At 37.5% G+C, this 16,976-nt stretch overlaps 1 protein-coding gene across 1 annotated transcript in view; it reads right to left on the minus strand.

Annotated features, from left to right (window-relative positions):
* The window catches only part of THSD7A (thrombospondin type 1 domain containing 7A), a 444,687-nt gene that overhangs the window by 250,981 nt on the left and 176,730 nt on the right, over window positions 1-16,976 (minus strand). The window contains exon 2 of the mRNA XM_065939654.1: window positions 12,320-13,151. Within this exon, the coding sequence (XP_065795726.1) occupies window positions 12,320-13,151 (832 nt within the window). The remainder of the gene's footprint in view (window positions 1-12,319; window positions 13,152-16,976) is intronic.

Genomic DNA, 16,976 nt, shown 5'->3' on the forward strand with positions numbered 1-16,976 from the left:
ATATAGTGTCTACCATATTTTAGTTCACCTATTTCTTTTTTTTTACTCTACAGGATCCTTGATAGATGTGAACTTGCTAGAGAACAGCAATTTTGATGAGCTTTCTAAAACTCTATGTAAAATCCAAAATGTATCAGTATATCTTACATGAAATCTGAAAGTATACAAATTTTGTACTATTGAAAAAAATTTCTGATAAATTAATAGTTATTACTCTTGAATTAAAATTTATATCCATTTTATTTCTACCTATATCCATCTGTCAAGAGGAGTACTATCTATCTATATACACATACACATTTGGCCACCTGATGTGAAGAGCCGACTCAATGGAAAAGACCTTGATGCTGGGAAAGATTGAGGGCAAGAGGAGAAGTGGGTGACAGAGGATGAGATGGTTGGATGCCATCACTGACTCGATGAACATGAGTCTGAGCAAACTTAGGGAGATAGAAAAGGACAGGGCAGCTGCAGTTCACGGCACAGCAAAGAGTCGGACACGACTTAGCAACTGAACAACAACAACACATATATTATACGCATCAATTAGTACTCTGACTTTAAGATTTTAGAGGCCTTTTCAAAGTTTTATTTATTACTTTTTTTGTAATATCAAAGCAAAATTTAATGCATTCTTGTCTATTAGTGGTCAAGATTGATTTTTTAAAATCAAAAACATGCTTCTTTGTTCTAGCTCTTTACACTGGACAAAACTGTACCAACATTCCAAGATCTCCAGAGTACAATGGCTATTTGTATTAAGCACAGTGCGGGGATTTTGTTCATTTACAATTCAATCACTATCCTGGTAAATACTGCCCAAACAAATTTTCCATGATGACATCCTTTCAAAATGTAGTATCAATAACCACATACTTATACTACATAGAGAATAAAACAGTTGTCAAAAAAATCTTTGGAGTAAAACTGGATAACAGCTCTGTAATAAAATAATATAAAATTAGGACAATAAAGAACATAGCAAGGTGAAAGTGTGATAAGAGGCCTAAAATAATGCCCAGTATGTAGGCAACAATTTTAAGGAGGAAGTAAGATATAAACATGAAGTTACTAACACAATGTGTTAGTAGATTCTAAGAGTGAGCATATTCTTAATTAGGTTATTCAAATAATGCATTAATGGTTTGCTAAGATCTTTATCCCACATGGATTTTCTTCCTTTGAAAGTTATTTCCTCCCATTGAAATTCTTGTTAAATTCCAGTCAAAGAGAGATTCAGTACTACCCATATAAAGCTGGTAGAATTCCAGCAAATAAAGAGAACAATGGGTGAGATCAAAATTGCTGCCACGGAGACGCAAGGTCACTGCCCAATCCGTGGCCATGCTGCGTAGGAAGCGCCCGCTCCAGGAAGTTTCTCAAGGAAACAAGTTCTCACACCAGCTCAAGGGAGAAAGCTAAACTTAGAACAATCAAATGAGAGCTGTTAACAAAGCTCTGAGGAGAGGCATTTGGAATGAACTTTATGTAAAGTTTATATGAAGGAGCATTAGGCAGTGATGTCTACAATGTGGCTTAAGCTTAGCCCCTGGCTTTAAATGCTTTTCTTTAAGTCAAACATATTTTAAAAGCTACCTAACAGTTGCCTTTAAAAAAAAAAAAAACTATCCCATGATAGGATCATCATTTAAATCAAAAAACAGCCCTGGGAGGTAACAGAGATAGGTGTACAAGAGGTGAAGATATCCAGGCATGATGAGACAGTGGTACCTTAGGATATGAGAAGTGACCCTGAGTTCCACATTGCTATTTTCGAATCTGACATATGTGGATATTGACAATATCAGCCTTTTAGTTTGCTGTTATCAACACCAACTAATTGACAGATAAGAGTAAGTTTAAGTAAGTTAGTGGCTTCAAGATGTAAACAGAAATAATATGCTTATAGTATAAGTAAAAATGCTAATAAACGGACTAAAGATTAAGCTAAATATACTAATGCCTATAACCTATAGGAATACATTTACAGTATTAGGAATGGTACATTTTTAAACTCTTATAGAGATATATTTTATCTAACTAGGCAACAGCAATTCTTTGGTGTTAACCAGGCACAATGATATTGAAATATATCCTAACGGATGTCACCTGAATGGCCTAATATCTATATTCCACATTCTATTTATTCTGTATTCTCTTAGTTGAATATTTTGGTTACTTTCTTCAATAATCTGAAGAAGTTTCCATTTTCCTATTGGCCTTACTTGACTCCCTACTATTCACTAAAAGGCTCAAGTTCTAAGACTAAATACTTTCTTAAATTTTAGTATTTGACAAACATTTACTGGAGGCTGATTATCGGCCAGGTGCTTAGTTGAATGGGAGTAAATAAAGATTAAGTTAATTAATAAGTAAATCAGCAATGACACAGAAGTAGTTCTCTGGCTCTATTACTATATTCCAGTTTATGTCAGGGGTAGTGAGAAAGCAAACTGCAGATTTCCAGGAGTTAATTCAGAAGAGTTCAATACAAGGATTATTAACAACAGCATGGGCAGTGTTATATTGTCCAGGCATGGCGAAGCACCCTGGGGCTTAAACAATGAAGAAATTTATCATCCCAAGGTTTATCAAGGGACCAAGAAAAGGATGTTAGCAGCATTGAGACAGATGTCGAGCCATAGGGAAAGACTGCTAGGCAAAGGCTGAGGTATTTTGTTAGAAAAACTCAGTCACTGGTGACCCAAGAAGGCAGAATGAATACCCCAATCGTCCTCTCTTCCCACTTTCTGATAGACCTTGCTTACTCCCGTGGGTCGAATTCAGCCAGGAAGAAGAGAACTGGGAAGTCTTATTAATGTGTATCTCAGAGATGAATCTCCAGGCACCTAAGTGGGATCTGGAAGGGTTAAGAGTGACTCTCTGAGAGTAAATATAATCTATATACAGTCGGCTTGAGAAAAGTCAAGGTTTTCTGGTTAGCCATATATTATCTACAAAAGAATATGGGCACATTGACTATTTCTTTAGTAAGATGTGGCCAGAATGCAGCTGAGGCAAGATGGAGAGAAATACTGGTGAGTATCTGGCAGGCAAATCAACATGGGATATTACAGAAAGTTTTTTAATCTAAAAGCCTGCTATTTAAGCATGAGAAATAGCAATTTTATAAATGGATTCTGAGTAACCTAAAAATAGTCAGTATTACTTTTTAAAAAGTGGGCAATTTACTACCTCCTTTTTGGTAAGCTTAGGATAAGATTTTCAATTTCACTGATTCACAGTTATAGCTTGGGAATGGGCCTCAAGAACCATACCGCACATCAACCAAGCAAAAACCTCGCGGAAACTTTCAAGACCAGGACAGCAGTCTTACTCTACAAGCCCTGCATAGACACTCATTTCCAAGTTTCACGATCAAGTGATTTGTGGAACATGTTGAAAATTAATTAACTTTCTGCCAAGAAAATATATTCAGTTTTACACCCACAATTTTAGGCATGATTTTGGGTCAAGGTTCATTGTCATCACAAAACCTGGAAGGCTATTGGAGAATTTTTAATATCCCTCCTTCTTTCACTCATCACTGCCTTACGCTGTCCACCCATATGGTTTATGGGTAAAAAAACTTAAGTCCCACAAAGTTTAAATGACTTGTGCAATGGTGTATAGCCATGAGAGCATAGGTTTCCCTATTCTTATTAAGTACATATTTCTCTTAATTATCTATTACTTAAATTTTGCAATTTTCAGACTGTTGTAAAGTCAGTAGCTTTTACATGACCATTCTAGACAGCAAGCCTAAAAAAGAAGGATGGAATAGCTAACAAAAATTCTAATGTAAAACAGGAAACACACAGAAAGAGATTGTGTTGAGAAGAAATACAATTTCCTGCTCAATAAGATTTAATTTTGACATTGAGAGGATATGTAAAAAAAGCATGAGTTTAGGGAAAAAATCAGTCATTTGAGCATGATTCATCACTACTGAAATGCTAAGATGCATTTATATAGAGACTAAAAAAAAAAAAGAAAATTGGTAACAAACTCAGAGAAAAATACTCCAATGTGTCAGTATTTCTAGGAGTTACTATTTTCTTCTTCATGTATTAGGCAGTTTTTTTTTTGTTTTTTTTTTTTAAGAGCAGTTTTAAATTTACCACAAATTGAGAGGAAGGCACAGAAATTTCTTATGTACTCCCTGCCCCCACACATGTATAGTCTCTCCCATTATCAAATCACTCACTACTAAGGTACATTATTTTTTTAACCAAGGATGAACCTACTTTGACACATCATTATCACTCAAAGTCCATAGTTTACATTATGGTTCACTCAGGGTGGTGTACATTCTGTGGCTTTGAATGAAAGGATAATGGCATCTATCCATCATCATAATATTATGCACAATATTTTCACTGCCCTAAAAGCCTTCCCTTTTCACCTCTTTCTCCCATCTAACTCCTGGCAACACTGATCTTTTTATTGTCTCCATAGTTTTGCCTTTTCCAGAATATGACATATATAGTCAGAATCACAGTACGTAGCCTTTTCAGATTGGCTTCCTTCACTTCGTAATATGCATTTAAGTTTCTTCCATGTGTTTTCATGACTTGATAGCTCATTTCTTTTTAGCACTGAATAATGTTCCTTTGCCTGAATGTAAACAAATGTGTTCATCCATTCACCTATGAAAGGGCATCTTGTTTGCTGGAGGCTGAGTTAATTTTTGTGAAGGGTGTAAAGTCTATGTCTAGATTTTTTTTGCACTTGGATATTCAGTTGTTCCAGCATCATTTGTTGAAGAGACTATCCTTGCTCCAGCGTATTGCTTTTACTTCTTTGTCAGAGATGAGTTGACTATATTTATGGATCAAGATTTTTTTTTTAATCCTTCTATATTTGTGCCTAAAATGTCTGATATATGGAGTTATCTAGAAGCTTGATAAATCTACTTTTTCTTGGCTTAGCCAACAGAAATTTGTTTTAAATCCTAAATCTTATTCCCTCAGGAATTTACTGGGCTGAATTTTCCACACTCCTTAGCATTGCTTCTATTGGATTTATATTTGCAACCAGTTGCCTTGGTTGGATAACACAATGAAACAAGACATGTTCAGATGGAAGATACTTTCAAAAGTAGGTCCTACTTTGACTAAATGCTTTGAATTACATATAGATTTCATAGCTCTTCCTGAAATATGTGCCTTTGAAATGCAGACCCAGGAACTGGTGAGCTGGGACAGCTAAAAGATTGCCAGAGGTGAGCGTGACCTACAGCCAAGGCTTAAATCTTAAGAGCTTTAAAACTATGCTTGCTGAAATCTAAAATGTCTGCCTCCTATACCCACTTCTTCTCCACTTCACTTTTGACAACTTAACTCAGCCAGGAGATGAGGGGTTAGGGTTACACTTCCCCTGTGGTACATGAATGTGGAATTGGCTTCTAAGGGACTTTCCCCATCTCTTCTGTGGATGGGTCATGTCCACTTAGCAGGATCAAGACACTCCAAAGGAAAAGATTCTTAAGTGGATCTCCCTGGATTGGGTTCTAATTAAAGGAATCTCCTTCACACCTCTCAGTCCTAGGTTCCTCCTTCCGTTACACCTGGAATTTTCATGTGGACACTTTTTCAACTTCCTTTTTTTTAGTACTATAAATAAAAGTGATTATTTCTTTTATCAGTGTTTCTGGCTAATTTCAAGGCAGGAAATTAAAACCCTAACCCCTTACTCTCTTATTTAAGTTTAAATAAAAGTCACATACTGCAATGGACTGAATGCTTGTGTCCCCCTAAAATTCATACGATGAAAACCTTAAGCCTCCATGTGATTCTATGAGTTGGGACCTTGGGAGAAAATCATGAAGATGCAGCTCTCAAGAATGGCACTAGTGCCCTCATAAAGGAACCCTAGAGAGAGCTCACTCCCTGATTCTGCCAGGAGAAGATACAGTGAGAAGTCAGGAGCCTGCACGCTGGACGAGGACTCTTATCATACACCAGACTTGCTGATGCTTTGATCCTGGACTTCTCAGCCTCCAGAACTGTGAGAAAAAATCTTTTCTGTTATTTATAAGCCACCTAGTCTATGATGCTTTGTTACAGCAGTCTGCATTGAGATACATAACCTCACTTGGTAATAACTGCAATGACATTTCGTATGTGGCATTCCTGCTAAGCTGCTTCAGTCACGTTCGACTCTTTGAGACCCTACGGGCTGTAGCCCACCAGGCTCCTCTGTCCATGGGATTCTCCAGGCAAGAAGACGGGAGTCGGTTGTGATGTCCTCCTCCAAGGGACTTCTCCATCCCAGGAGATCGAACCCGTATCTCCTACGTCTCTTGCATTTGCAGGCGGGTTCTTTACCACAAATACCACCTTGGAAACCCTCCAAATGTGGAAGCACCATGATTTAAGTAGCCCTTTATTGGTGGGTTTTAAATTGTTTTTCGTAACAAATCATGGTACAATGAGAGCTATACATATATTTATATATAGATGCATTTTTTAAAAAAAATTCTAGAAATAAAATCACTGCCAAAGGGAACATGTATTTTTAATTTTGACACATTTTATTAAATTATTTTTCAGATACGTTTTACCAATTTTTGCCCCCACCAACAGTGTATAAGAGGTCTCTTTCCCTAATCAAATACTACTGTTGATACAACAGTAAGTCTCAAGCTTCTATCCAAACAAAGGCCTTGTTTGCAGGACTGGCCACTAGCTGGCATCTGGAAACTTAACTTTTAAGCAGTTCCCTACACTGATATCAAATTTTCTCTAAATGATAAAACTGCTCTAAATTATAAAGTGGCTCTCAGTGACTAATTTGTTTGTCTAAGCACTTTGATTTATGGAGAACACTGTTTCCCTCTGGGAGTCTGGAATTTTTGTATGTGCTAGGTAGAGAGTGCCTATGTGATCGACTCCAATAAAAACTTGGGGGCACTGAGCCTCTAATGAGCTTCCCCAGGGGACAACACCTTGCCTGTGCTTTTGCAGTTATGGGCTGGAGGGGCACAGGTTGAAGCTCCTCAGAGAGAGGACCCTGGAAGCTTGCTTCTGGTTTCCTCTCATCTTCTCTGCATGCACATTTTCCTGGGCTAATTTTGCTCTGTATCTTTTCACTGTAATAAATCTTACCCATGAATGCAGTTATATGTTGATTCCTGTGAGTCCGTTTAATGAATCACCAAACCTGGAGGCTATAATTCCTGATACACTACCAAACATTTTTATTTGCTAGTCTGACAGGTGAAAATGAGATGGAACAATGTTTTATACTTCTTAATTATGATTGAGGATTAGCATATTTTCTCTGACCTGATCCTGTCCTTTGCTGAATTTAACAGACATGACTTTTAGAGCAGTTTTAAGTTCACAGTAAAACTGAGTGAAAAACACAAAGAGTTGCCATATACCCTCTGCCTCGACACATGCATACCCTCACCCATTATCATCATCCCCCATTAGAGCGGTACTGATGAACCAACATGGACACATCATTATCACCCACAACCTGTAGCTTAGATTATGGCTCACTCTTGGTGCTGTACATTCTATGGGTTCAGACATTTGTCAGTCATCATAGTATTACATGATACTAATGAAAGTTTTGTTGCCCTAAAAATTCTCTGTGCCCTGCCTATATATCCTACCCTTCCATCTAACCCCTGGAACACTGATCTCTTTATTGTCTCCATAGTTTTGCCATTTCCAGGATGCCATATAGTTAGAAGCATACACTACGCAGCCTCTTCAGTTTGGCTTCTTTCACAAAGTAATATGCATTTAACTTTCCCCCATGTGTCTTCATGCCTTGATAGTGTATTTCTTTTTAAGCACTGAAAAATACTCTGTTGTCTGAATGCAACAGTTTCTTTATCCATTCACCTACTGAAGGACATCTTGGATGCCTGTAGATTTTGGTAATTATGAATAAAGCTGTTATACACATCCATGTGTAGATTTCTGCGTAGACATATGTTTTCAGTTCCTTTGGGTAAATACCAAGAAGCATAATCATTTGGTGAGAGTATACTTAGTGTCTTAAGAAACTGCCAATCTGTCTTCCAACATGGCTGTGCCACAGCAATGCAGGAAAGTTCCTGCTGCCCCACATCTTCACCGGCTTTTGGTGTTGTCCGTGTGTTGGACTTTGGCCATGGTGTTATCACATTACTGTTTTCATTTGCATCTCCTGGATGACGTATGACATGCAGCATCTTCCCATATGCTTATCTGCCATTTGTATATCTTCTTTGGTGAAGTCTTTGTTAAAGGTTTTCAGTGCATTTTTTAATCCAGTCATTTGTTTGCTTACTGCTGAGTGTTAAGAGTTCTTCATGCATTTTGGATAGCAGCCCTTTATCAAATGTGTCTTGCAGATGTTTTCCTCAGTGTGGTTTGTCTTTTCGTTCTCTTGAACTTTTGTCGATTTCCACATTAGATTTTGGACTTTTCCCCTAATGATTTGTAGGAGTTCTTTAGCATTAAGAAAACTAGCTCTGTGTCAATTTTACATATCACAATTTTTTTTTTTTGGTTTATCTATTTGGATATTCATTGATAACAATTTTTCCTAAGCAAAGTTTTCTTTATTCCAATAAATAGTATAGATCAATCTTTTCCTGTACGCCCTCTGGATTCCGTGGCCTAAGGCATTCTTCCTTATTTTAAGATTTTAGCATTCTGTCCTTTCTTCAAGCATTTAAAAAGAGAACATTTTTAAATATTAAATGAACCTGGACTTTGGTATACAACTGAAAAGGGGATACAACTTTTCTGCCCTCCCCACTGCTTCTTCTTTACATAGCACAGCAATTGCCCACAAAACAAAACAAACATTACATTGTATCTTTTCCCCCAGCTTGGAAATGCTCCTTCACCACCCACACCATGTTGTAGGGTTTTGAGGATCTTTTTTCTAGACTCTTTTCTGATCTGACTGTTCATGCACTAACATAAAATTGTTATTATTATTCAAAGAATAAAATGCATTTAATTATCTGGTGACATTAGTCTTTGTTCTCTACTTTGATTTTTCGGAATTTTCCTGGCTTCTACTTACTTTTCTCATTTGTTGAGGAATCCCAGTATTTCATATATGGATCTCTTTTGTTTCCAGATCCAACATCTTTTTTTTTTTTTTAACTGGAGTTTACTTGATGTTCTTAAACTGTTTTCCATCTCACCGACACCTTGTACCACTATCTTCTACTTACTGATGTATGCAATATAAATTTGACTTTCCTGTTTTATAATTCTTTTCTGAGCTCTGACAAATCAGTTTTAAAATTCTATTTTCTTACTCTTCTGTGATCACTAAACTTCTGGTTTTGATTCAGAAGACCGTATTTCCTTTAATATGTTTGGTTTCTTGAAGAGCTGTTTGTCAATACTTCCCTAACAACTCTTTACCTAGGTTAAGACTCTATTCAAGCCCGGCTGGAAATCACAGGTTCACAAGGAAGCCCCCTATGTCATGGTGTGTGCAATGCTTTATAACTCTCTTCTACTGGTCATCAAAATTTTAATCCCCTAGACCATCAAACTAAGAGTCTTTTCTTAGCAATAAAGGCATACTGAGTTTCCTCCAGTCCTTCTATTAGGTCACTCTGCTTTCAAAGAGAACCCAAGGATGCTCCAGCATCCCTTTCACGAACACAATTCATGCCACAGTAAGATGTGTCATTGACTTGGCACCTCAGAAACTTCAAGCTACTCTTAGAGATTCTAAATGCTCATGAAAGATGTAACAACATGATGTCCCTCTCTAATTGTCCTCTCTCAAGTAGATCTAATTTCACTGCAGTGGCCAAATCCTCTCTATCAATTATGGTTTGGGACTGTCATTGTCTCCCGTTGTCATAAAAGATGGACACTCATTCACGTTTTTCATCCTTATTGATTTTAGTCTGTTTGAAGCAGAAAGCAAATCTATCAACTCTAGCTCTGAAGTTCTAGCAGCAATTCTACTAAAATTTTTATATACACTATGAACTGCTTACCCAAGATTCTTAGATTTATTTAGCTAAGTTTATTTAAGTTTTGTAATAGGCCTTTTTAGTTTTGCTAAATAACTTTTTATTCTCTTACATAATAAAACGGTGTCTGAATTTGATATAAGATGAAACACTTTAATCATCAATTCTTGCACCTGTGGCCCTGTTCTTTGTTGGAGTTATCTATCTACTCTTCACACTTTATTAGCTTCACTGATATTGTGTAATGCTTGAGAAAAATGTAGGCAAAAATATCTAATTATTGTCTCTTCTTTACTAAAACTAACTCTCTTAACCAGAGATATTCATATAATCTGTATAGTCTTCAAATAAGAGAAATATTATGAAGCAAGTTGCTTTAACATAAAGTTTAATTTATACCCTAGTATAAACTAAGTAAGTTGCAACATACATGCAACTGTAATTTTATTGGAATAGATATGATATGTCTAATGAAATAAGAACCTGACCGATCTACAGATTTTTAAATCTATTTACTTCCAAATAACTGGTTGGGAATATCAGGTTCCATGGAGTGGTAGCTACTATTCTAATTATACTTTTAATTCAGTAGTCGACATGAAATTAAATGTCTACAGCATATTAACCCAGTGACAGCAGGAGAAAACTCAAGTTGCCTTGGAGGCTCATTCAATTAAATGGTGGGAGCCAAATAACTAATATAACTAATACTTTAGGAAAAGAGATCAGGAAATCACCAGGAAAAGGTCTGTCAGAAAAGAAGAAAACAGAGAATGAACTGAAAATGTGCATGACACAGCATCAGAGGCGAATACACACACACACACACACACACACACACACACACACACACACAAGGGCTTATAGGGAACCTGGGTAATGAAGGCAGCAGAAGTATACTTTAGCAGGACCAGAAAAATAGTTGGACAAACTTCTGAATAGACAGAAAGAGAAAATTACTGAATGGCTGAAAGAAAATACAATTGTGTAATTTTAAAAAAGGGAGTAGCAAATATCCTAAAAATAGCAACCAGAACAACACTATGTTGAGAGAAATTGTCTTAGGCAGATATATCAATTGTCTGTTTTCTCACTTATTTCAATTGTCTCCTGCTTCACAAAGGCTTTCAGTCAGTTTTCAAAATCCATAGACAGTAAAATCGTTAGACAAGAAGGAATGAAGGAAAATAATCAGGATGAGAGGAAAAAGAAGCCAGTGGCGGGGGGTGGGGAGGCAGTGGTTAGTAAATAACAGGCATGCCACGCAGTCCTATTTACAGTCTCAAGAGCCAAAGTAAACAGGAAAACGTGATCTATTACAAGATTTCCAGGGGCCATAAGGAAAACGATCCAGATGCTCACCAGAAGCACATGGATTGAGACTTCTGTGAAATTTACCTTATGTGTTTTTAATCAAGAGAACAGACTGTGTGATGGAGGAGATGACGCTTTCAATGTCATTTCTACAATAAATATGATATAAAATTCTGAGTGATGTTACCATAATTTCTCTCAGTTCACTCCAAATCATAGCTGCATAAATATTTCAGAAGAAGCAATTATGCAAATGATCCAGATAAGCCACTCCCAGATGGTCTGGCTTATCCAAGAGCAAAATTTAGAATATCCAGAGAACCTCATATCGTTCAGATAATCCTCAATGAATATTTTCACAAGAAATAAATCATACATGAGAAAGTCTTTCATAATACAGTCTTTGTTTACCCAGAGATAATTTGAGAAATAATTTCTGTCTAGACAAAGCAGCCAATTAATTACATGTTTTCTAAACTAAGCCACTCATGATTAAATAACTTCTCCTTACCTTATTTCCTGCTGGTTCCCCCTTTTCTTCTCTGGGGAAAGTTATTCCATTTTATAAAATGTGAAAGGAATTATTCTTACAAATAGCTCCCTGGGTGGTGGTTTAAATTTTGTTTATAGGGTAACTCTGAAAATGCTATAAACTTAGAAATTGCAAGCGTGCCTTAGTCTCACTAAAATAAGTACCTGAATTGAACATTCCTAAACTCCAGCCCTTTATGTAGGTCTTCTTTTTTTCCCTTCTTATAGGTGGAAAATAGCATTGCTGACTTAAAGAAGCAGTATCATCTCACAGAGAATCTCCTAAGCTTTAGATTTTGACAGGAAAATTGAAATGAACTCTAGTGGTAGAGTGCCTAAGTATGAACAAAACAGAAATAACTTCAGGAAACCCATGAACATTTAAGTGCCTTAAAATGAAAAATGCCCCCTTTGGGGGGGGGGGGGGCCCACCCTAGGTGGACACACATACGAATTCCAGGACTTCCAATCACAGGTCTTAAAGACTTTCTAACACGTGGTCTTGACAGAGAGATGCCTTACCTCAAATCGGCAGCCTTCCCCGTCTTGTTCGCGCACATCACCTCTCGGGTCTGGTACCCGATCTGGATGTCCCAGTATCTGTTCTCTTGGCGGTTCTGCCTGTTTCTGTTTCTCTTCTTCTTGATCAGCTCGCGGGCCTCTGGATCCTTGAGCCCTTTCCCGCCGGCCTTGTCCCGCGCTCTTCCCTTCCCGCGCCTCCGGGCCTGCCTGGCCTGCCTCGAGGGGGGCATCGAGCACGTGCTCCAGGGCCCCACGTGCAGGCTGTAGCCGCGCTCCTCGGCCTCGCAGGGGCCGGCCTGGCACACCTGAAACTCCGTCAGGTTGGGGCACCCCGAGCCGCCGAACTGGGGGGGCGCCACCACCTGACGCGTCCGGTGCTGGAGCCCGCTGCCGCAGGTCTTGGAGCACTCCGACCAGGCGGAGAACTCGGACACGATGCAGTCCTGCCGGCAGGGGATGAGGCAGGCCTGCTCCAGCAGCGGCTTGGGCTCGAAGTACTCACAGATGATGTCCTCCGCAGGGACGTCGTTCTCCTTCTCGATGCACGCTATCTCCCGCACCTGAATGCCCTCCTCTCCTTTGACGCACTCCAGCGGTTTCTCCAGGCTCTTTGAAATCACCGGCTGACACTGATTCCACGGGCCCAGCCTCCAGTCGTACAACTCCTTGTGCCAGTCACAGACTTTGAAACAATTCTGCTGGTTACTGGGTCTCCCGGCCGGCTTGCAGTTGGAATGCAACGTCGTCCACCCTTCCACATGCGCACACCACACTGCCCGGGTCTGAATGCCTCCCGGGCCACATCCGTCTCCCATGCATCGGCCCCACGGACCTAAAAAAAATACGAGAGTTCACAGCGCTACTAGAAGAAAACCACACATGACTTCACGTTCCAGAAAGACACTTCGAGATCTAGAACGCTAACTTCCCTGAAGTGTGGGAAAGCAGGTCTCTTTACAGGGCTGTTGGAAAGTAATGATCTATTCTTGCGGAAGATGAGCTGTGTCACAGAATTTATAGAAGGTAACCGCTGGGACAGGTCCACTCTGAGTCCTTTTGAGATTACTGAAAACTTACTTTTATGCTTTGTCTTAATGTGAGGTAGAAGAGAACCCTTGCTCATAAAGGTCACTAGAAACTAGTCACAGCGAAAACCTATTACACTTGCCTTGCATCCATCACATTCATTTCACTAACTGGCAAAGAAAATGACCCCTTGTGAAGAACTCTGTCTCCTGCAGGCTTTTGTTTTCCTGAGCAGTTAACTATTTTGTACAATGTGCTCTCTTCTCCCTCATTTTCCATTGCTCTACCTCCTATGATCTCAAGAATCTATTAGGTGTACACATGTGTTCACAGAAGTGTCTAGTTTCTGGTAACCAAAGCTGGGGAGTGAAGAATCTTCATTTTATAGCACATTGTGCCTTTAAGTTTACCAAAAAAAATTTTTCTTTCTCATCTCCACTAGTGAAGTGTACAGATGGGCAAGAGAATAAAAATTTAGCTAAAAGACTTCTGTAATTTTCTGCATCTTAAAAGGTTACTTCACATTTTATCAATTTATTCATTTCCTAAATATGAACTATGTGGTGGCATTATAGAGCAATTTTATGGAATACTTAAGTCAGAGGCTTTAATATGAAATGTGGGCTCTTAACCTTAGAATCCTTCTTATCATAGATTAAAACCAATTTATATTTGCATATATCATTTGTTTTTTAAAGATAGGATTCTCAGGGCTTTAACAGACAAATATCAATTTACATAATTGAGATTACATTATTTTGGAATTTTAAAGAAATGTGAAAATTGTATAGTCACATTATTTTCAAAATGCATCCATGGCATCTGAGGGATTATTTGATATAGACTAGAGCATCTTCAATAGGTTATGTGGGAAGGGGACAGGCAGCATACAGGGTTGGACTCTCGGGTCACTCAGCCCCACCCCACTGTCCTCCTTCCTCATGGCTTCTTCCCTAAGAAAAGCTCCATTAATATCATTCATTTTTATACATGTTGAGATTATATATATATATATTGTTTGAGAAGAGGCTTCTGTCTGAAAAGTAAAAAACCACTAAACTAGGCCAGCAGGTTCACTCTAGGGATGAAGAAAACAAGTGCTGAGGAGAAGTGACTTGCCAAGTTCACATCTGAAATGAATAACTAAACCATCCTGGATTTCAGATTCAAGTTCTGACTTTTATTTTTATGATTTATCCTAGATTTTAGAGCTTTAGACTTAAATACTCCTGTACAAAATTAATCTACAAAGAATGAGATATGAAGAATGTGCTTCTATTTAAATGTTTAATTTTGTTTAACTAGGAAGATGTTTACAGCTTGGGAAGATGTTAACTTCATTACAAATGGAATAGTGGAGTTGTAAATAGAAAAGAGATTGATTGAAAATATTATTCTAACTAATCACAGTTGCATGAAGATAAGAATTCGATATGTGGCATACCCATATCATTAGTTTACGAACTTCATATGCATATGCAATGAGTCATAAGGGGCTTAACATACATTTATGGAAACAGTCCTCCCATAGTACTGATGTCAAAACTTTATGAGCCAAGGTCAATGAATTTGTTACATTTTTAAACATAGAATACCTGATAGTATGTTAATATTACTTTCAACTTATCAAAGGAAAATATGTATTCAGAAATCTGTTGATGCTTGCTTAGAGATTTTCTAAATAACCAGTTTGAGAATCAGAATATGGGACTCTTCTCAAGCGAACATAGTGATATATATATGTGTGTATATATATATAATTTTAGTTACTTACATACATCTTTGCTATCTACTCATTTTCCTGATTGTACCTGAACAACAGTAATCTTTACTTCTCAACCTAAACACAGCACATAAAGACTCATTTATGTTAGATCATCAAGTTATGAGTTACATACCATTAAATCTAAATTTCAAAGTGTAAGAGTCTTGAACTAACTCAAAGTATAAAACCCAGGTATAATTCAGGAGAACTTCTTAATAATTCATTGTTTTCTAATTCTTGATGTAAATATGAAATCAGGCTGAATAGACCAAATCAGATTAGGACTATTAAGAAGTTAGTCTTTTATCCTCCAAGTAAAAATAGAAGTTACAGATTTGCCACTTAAGAATATTTAATTGTACTCCTTAGGTAGGTTGCACTACTACTAATGGGTATGCTTCAACTAACTGATGAAAATATTTTATTACAGACATCTGATTATACAAAATGTTAACTGGTTTTAAGTTTGTATGTGATTATTGAGTAAGCAAACACACATAACTAAAAAACAAACCATCTGAACTTAGGAAGCAGAAATATACACTACTGGTTCACTATTAAGTTTGAAAGTTACTCTAGATAAATAAGGATGGGTGAAGCCCTGCATGTTTCTCACATCATGTTGACTATTTCAGTTAATTTACTAAATAACTGTTTGACAATATCTGTTAATCACATTAGACTGGTTCTATGGCCCCTTAACAATAGAACTCTGCATATTTTTGCAAAATTTGGCTTGATCATATCTTTTTAATTTTCATGGCTGGCTTCTGAATGAATTTCCTCAATTATTTTGTTCAGGAAAGAGAGAATTTGTTTTGTCGATCTTTTTACTCAAGGCATTAGTTACATGCTTCGGGCTTCCCAGGTGGCCCCAGTGGTAAGGTAGCCACTTGCCAATGTAGGAGATTTAAGAGACACGGATTTAATCCCTGGGTTGGGAAGATCCCCTAGAGGAGGGCACGGTGACCCACTGAAGTATTCTTGCCTGGAGAATCCTATGGACCGAGGAGCCTGGTGAGCAATATAGTCCATAGCATTACAGAGTTGAACATGACTGAAATGACTTAGCATCACATGCTTAATATCAATGCCAACAGGAAAAAAGCTGAATTCAAGGAAACGTCTACACTATTTCATACACACCGATAATGAATAAATATTTCTAAAGTTTACTTAGATAACTAGAAAGAGCATATATTCTATATACAAATTCAATTTTCATTTCAAAAATATTATCATAGATTCCTATTAATCATTTAGTTATAGATAACATTGTTGGATTTATTTTATTCCAAGTATATTCACACTGAGAACCAGGAGATATCCCAAGAAAATTCTAGAGATCTATAAAATTACTCACTAGGTTAAAGGAAAAGAAATGCATGAGGGCACCAGTGAAAGCAGAGGTGGCAATGTAATCACAACTGAACTTAAATAAAGCTCATTCATGTTGCAGGCTATCTTATCCATGTTCTTATCTTCTCATTGCACCGTGGGTATTACACTTGTGTCCAGTTGAAAAACCAGATCTTCACCAATGTATACCTGATAAAGAGCTATATACCTCTGTCCTCCACGTACTATTAAAATAATCACACATTGAACAGAAAGGGGATCACATCTAAAATTGTTCTTGACAGCTAAGAACTGTCAGCTCAGTTAGCTACCATGTTTTAAGAACTACAAATATTTTGAAGTGCAATTTGAAAGCACAGCATTGAAATTCTATCGAGGAGAACATGAAGTTGTCTCCCAAATATAATATGAGAATGTGCTATTTTTAATTTATATATCTCTGCATAGATATTAAATTGTAGCCCCACATCTTATATTACTTAGAGTGGGAAATGGTGTCAGAAATGT

The sequence above is a fragment of the Muntiacus reevesi genome, chromosome 6, assembly GCF_963930625.1.
Source record: "Muntiacus reevesi chromosome 6, mMunRee1.1, whole genome shotgun sequence".
Taxonomy (NCBI): domain Eukaryota; kingdom Metazoa; phylum Chordata; class Mammalia; order Artiodactyla; family Cervidae; genus Muntiacus; species Muntiacus reevesi.